General features: G+C 57.0%; 1 protein-coding gene across 2 annotated transcripts; it reads right to left on the reverse strand.

The window, feature by feature from the left end:
* Positions 1–4,023, reverse strand: LOC8062171 (probable pectinesterase 53). Of its 2 annotated transcripts, none has more exons than XM_021455966.1 (5): positions 3,414–4,020; positions 3,138–3,330; positions 2,827–3,033; positions 1,425–1,660; positions 1–501 (listed from the first exon to the last, which is right to left on the reverse strand). In XM_021455966.1, exons 1-5 carry the CDS (start codon positions 3,812–3,814, stop codon positions 354–356), a joined length of 1,185 nt encoding a protein of 394 aa, XP_021311641.1. In that variant the 5' UTR covers positions 3,815–4,020; the 3' UTR covers positions 1–353. The 2 variants fall into 2 exon arrangements, with proteins under 2 accessions (XP_021311641.1, XP_021311642.1); XM_021455967.1 differs by lacking the exon at positions 1–501 and adding an exon at positions 679–1,312 and having other exon boundaries at positions 3,414–4,023.

A 4,404-nucleotide genomic window follows, 5' to 3' on the forward strand; every position in this document is an offset into this window, starting at 1 on the left:
AATAGTTGGATGGTATATTTATGATGAAATTGCCACCAGCAACATGTGCTGCTGGAAGATGACGATGATTAGATAGTGGAGACACATTGGTTAGGCACAGAAACTTTCTCTGTTCTCGCCGAATCCGCACGGACCTGGCACATGCAGACGTTGACGTCTATCTTTCGGTGAACAAATGGCAGAGCATTCGTACTCGGTCAGTACGCACGGCAAAGCTCATTCCATCGAGACGCTGCATCCATATTTGATGACGGGAAGTAAATCTGTACTATATTGTCTTGCTCTGTGTTCTTTACAATGTGGTGTGGCGTGCTGCCGTGACCGACCGTGAGCGGCGACTGCGAGATTTACATTTACAGCCTGATCCACTCGGTGCCGTCGATGAAGCTCAGCGAGATGAAGGGCTTGGCCTCGTCGTCAGTGAGCTCGTGCGACCACGCCACCCGGCCGGCGTAGCTCGCGCCGGGGCCCGTGCACTTGTACTGCCCGTAGAACACCGTCCTGCAGCAACACGCGAGCATTAGGCGTTGTTTTCCGTGACACCGTAGCACTTTCGTTTGTTTATGATAATTATTGTTCAACTATGGACTAACTAGGCTCAAAAGATTCGTCTCATCAATTTCGACCAAACTGTGTAATTATTTTTTATTTTCGTCTATATTTAATACTCCATGCATGCGTCAAAAGATTCGATGTGACGGGAAAATCTTGAAAAATTTTAGGTTTTTGGGTGCAACTAAACAAGCTTTAATATTTCGGTTCCAAACTCTGCCGTACGTAGAAAATGGTCATGAGCTTATGGCCGGCTCGAGTCGAATTCCAGAAAAAAAGTTTATTTCTTTTTAGCAGATACATAAAAGTTTTGGTAGCCTTTGGCATCTAGGATCCTGACAGGCCAAGCCGGCTAGGATAGGACTGTGCTTTTGGCCGTGCGCCCGTGCCGGCGGGGCAGCGGGAATCGAATCTGAAAAGCCTCCACGATCACAACGAGATGAGGAGGGCGGCCGGCCACCCGTGCGAACGGATGATTCGCCGGAACAGGAAATGGAATGGAGCCGGTGAGTGCTCCCTTTCGTCTGCGCTGTGCACGCCTTTTATCGATCACCACGAACCTACAGTCGACAGCAGCTAGCTCGTCTATGTACGTGCAACGTAGGTAGTAGCTGACTAGCTGAGCTCTTCTTTTGCTTTCCATACCACAAAAGCAGAAAAAGGGCATGGAGTCCGTTACATGAGACTGGCAAAACTCAAAAGGCCTCGTAGTCGTAGCGCGCATGGCGTGGCCCTCGAGCACTACCGTCGTCGTGCACGCCTGGGGATGGCAATGGCGCAACCATGCAATAGCATGCGTGAGATGTTTCTGCGGCGATCTCGCGAGCAGAGGATGGAAGGAGAGCGAGAGGCGAGGATGGGGAGGGACGTACAGCTCGCGGTTGGGGTCGCCCCAGTTGTACCACCCGTTGGGGATGATGATGTTGTCCATGTAGGTGTAGGCGAAGACGACGCGGGAGAAGGTGCCCCAGGCGCGGCCCAGGTAGAGCGCGCCGGACCCCGTCACCCGGCAGTTGACGAAGGAGAACCCCGTGTCCTCCAGCATGCTCTGCCGGTTCTGCGCCGTCAGCGCCCCGTAGTCCCGCGCGATCGCGTGCACGTGGCAGTCCTGCAACAACAACAACAGCATGTCAGCATCAGCCACCCGTCAATCTTTTATTGTTCGAGCTCACTGTATATAAGCAGTAGTATGATTCATGCATGGTCGCATGGATCATGATTGATTGTACTTGTATGTAGCCACGTACTAGGTCGGTGCTGATCATCAGTCTGCAGTTGTGCACTGGCAAAGTTTGATAGGGCCGGCGCATCTGCGCCGTGCCCGTGATGCGGGCATCAGATACCGCAGCACGTCGCTGTCGTGCTGCCGGCCGCCCGTGGGTGTAGCCTGTAGCGTAGCGCCGCCGGGCCCGTCGTCGCCAGGTCATGCGGCGCAACGCAACCTCGCAATCGCAAGCGGACACCAGCATGAGTCCGCGGGCAGGAGAAGTGCTTGGTGACCGATGGACGATGGCGCGTCTGCTGCCTCTTTTGTGCTACATACTAGTCTGATATAATATAATAGTTTTTGTGGGGCCAATCGCGCACACATGGACCCAAATAATGACCGTCTCGGCGAGCACGTGTTGGGTTCGCACCTGCGTTTCGTCAGAGGGGCCCCGGTGCGCGTATGGATGTTTTCGGCGTGTGGACGTGTGTGCTGTGCCGTTGGCACCTGATTACATCGACCGGTCCACGTTAGGGAAGCCACAAATGTGTAGCTGTGTGTCCCCGTGCTTTTTTGGGTTAAAAAAGATGGGAGTGCACTAGTCAGAAGCTCAGGGCTTGTAGTACGCTCTTATCTAGTCATCACTCATCAGTACATACCAAACCCTCGGTATTCATTTGTCCCATGCGGAGATGAATGCTTCAAGGTACTACAAACCCATGTGTCAAGGCGCACGGAAAAGGCTCTAATCAAACTAGGCCGTGACTCCAGTGGTACTTCCAGCCTTTGCGGGCACGTTTGGGGTCAGGTCGCCGCCCAGTCATTGTTTCCAGCCTCGGGCGATTAAAAACGGGGCCACTGGTCACTGGGAGCGCTGCCTAGCTAGGCAACGACGTTGCCTGGACGATGAACGAAACGGCCCCTGGGTGCGCGCCGGAAGTCTCGGATCAGATCACCGGAACAGAGGCTTCCTTTCCTAACAAAAACGGATAGTTTGGAAGCTTCGCACTAGCATGCTCTGTTTTGGAGATGGAGCCTCTGCTCTGTGTGGAGGAGAGCGTGCGTACCTCGTACAGCGACAGCGCGTTGCCGAAGATGAAGTCCACGGACCCTTCGATGTAGCACTCCTTGTAGTAGTGGCGACCCGAGTGGTCATACAGCGTGTCCTGCGCGCCCAGGAACTTGCACCCCACGAACGCCGCGTTGTCCGCCGACACCCGCAGCGCCACCGCCTGCTTCCCCGTCGCCCCCGGCTTCGGCACCGGCGACGTGTTCTGCCCCGCCGCCCAATGCCAGAGAGAGTTGAATTGAGCAAACCACAAGCTACTCTTCTGCTACGTCGTAGGGCAACGGAACGGGTGCCGGTTGCGTTACGTACCTTGAACGTGATGTTCCTTGCGAGGAAGTACTGCGCGTTCACGGCGAAGGTCGCGGAGTTGAACGTGCCGAGGGGCCGTCCCTTGGGCCCCGTCGGCGAGTCCGCGGTGTCGCCCCACTGCACGATCGTGCTGTCCGCGCCGGCGCCCTCCAGGGTGATGAACGCGCGCATCGCCGAGATGCTCACCTTCTCCCTGCGACAAGGCAGCAGGCGGGTAACGATTACGATGCGGTCACCACCGGGGCCAAGCGCAAGCAAGAGCGTGGGCGTGCGTACGTGTAGGTGCCGGCGTTGACCCTGATGACGACGCGGACGAGGTTGATGACCGGGAGCGAGTCGATGGCGGCCTGGATGGTCGTGAAGTCGCCGAACGCCGGGTTCTTGTCGACGACGAGCGAGTAGGAGGGGAACGCGCGGGCCAGCGCGTGCTGGAACGTGCTGTGCCGGAGGCCGCCCATGTACCGCACCCACTCCATGAACTGCCGCTCGATCATCTCCGCGCGCGTCGCGTTCACCGGGAACAGCGGCGGCGGATCCCCCGCGCCACCGGCGCCGGCGCTGCGCCCAGGCCGCAGCCCCCGCGAGTGCCCCGCCACTCCGCACGTCGACGGCGGCGCGAGGAGCACGATGGCCGCCATGGCAATGCAGGCCAAGAATCGTGCTCGTCGCATGCCCATCGGGCTTCGCGGCGAGCGGGGCAGCTGGAGGGTGGCCGTGGCAGTGGCAGGTGTGGTGAGGTGGTGGGGGAGGTGGAGAGGATGTGGCCATGTGGGGGAGAATTTAAGGAAGAAAAGGAGCTCGATCACGGGCAAGAAGAGAACAGAAAGGGAATGGAGGAGTCGCCACGGTTCACGAGCTGCGGAGTGCGTTTGGTACGCTGGCTACTGTGGCCCCTGGCGCGTGGCGCCGCGCACCGCCCAACGCTGCGAGAGCGCAGCCGGCGCAGGACGGAAGGACGCCCGCCGTATGCATGTGTTCGTCGCTGTTCTCGTTTCAGGGGTGGTGATGGCGACTTCTGAAGGCAGAGTGAGCGACGGGAATTTTTAGCTCGCTGAAAGGAAATTTCTTGAGGGGGGGCAGATAAGGTTCTCTTTGCGATTTGGTGCGTGTTCGTGCTTCATTCTTTTCTTGTTTGTCATTTTTCTGGGTATTTTGTTTGTGTTTTAGTTGGGATCGCACCTATTCACTTCCTTATTGTAGTATTGTGACGTTGGGTTGAACTCATACTACATGCTTGGAGAGGGGTGACAATGAATATGCTGCACCA

This window comes from Sorghum bicolor, chromosome 3 (genome assembly GCF_000003195.3).
Source record: "Sorghum bicolor cultivar BTx623 chromosome 3, Sorghum_bicolor_NCBIv3, whole genome shotgun sequence".
NCBI classification, from domain to species: domain Eukaryota; kingdom Viridiplantae; phylum Streptophyta; class Magnoliopsida; order Poales; family Poaceae; genus Sorghum; species Sorghum bicolor.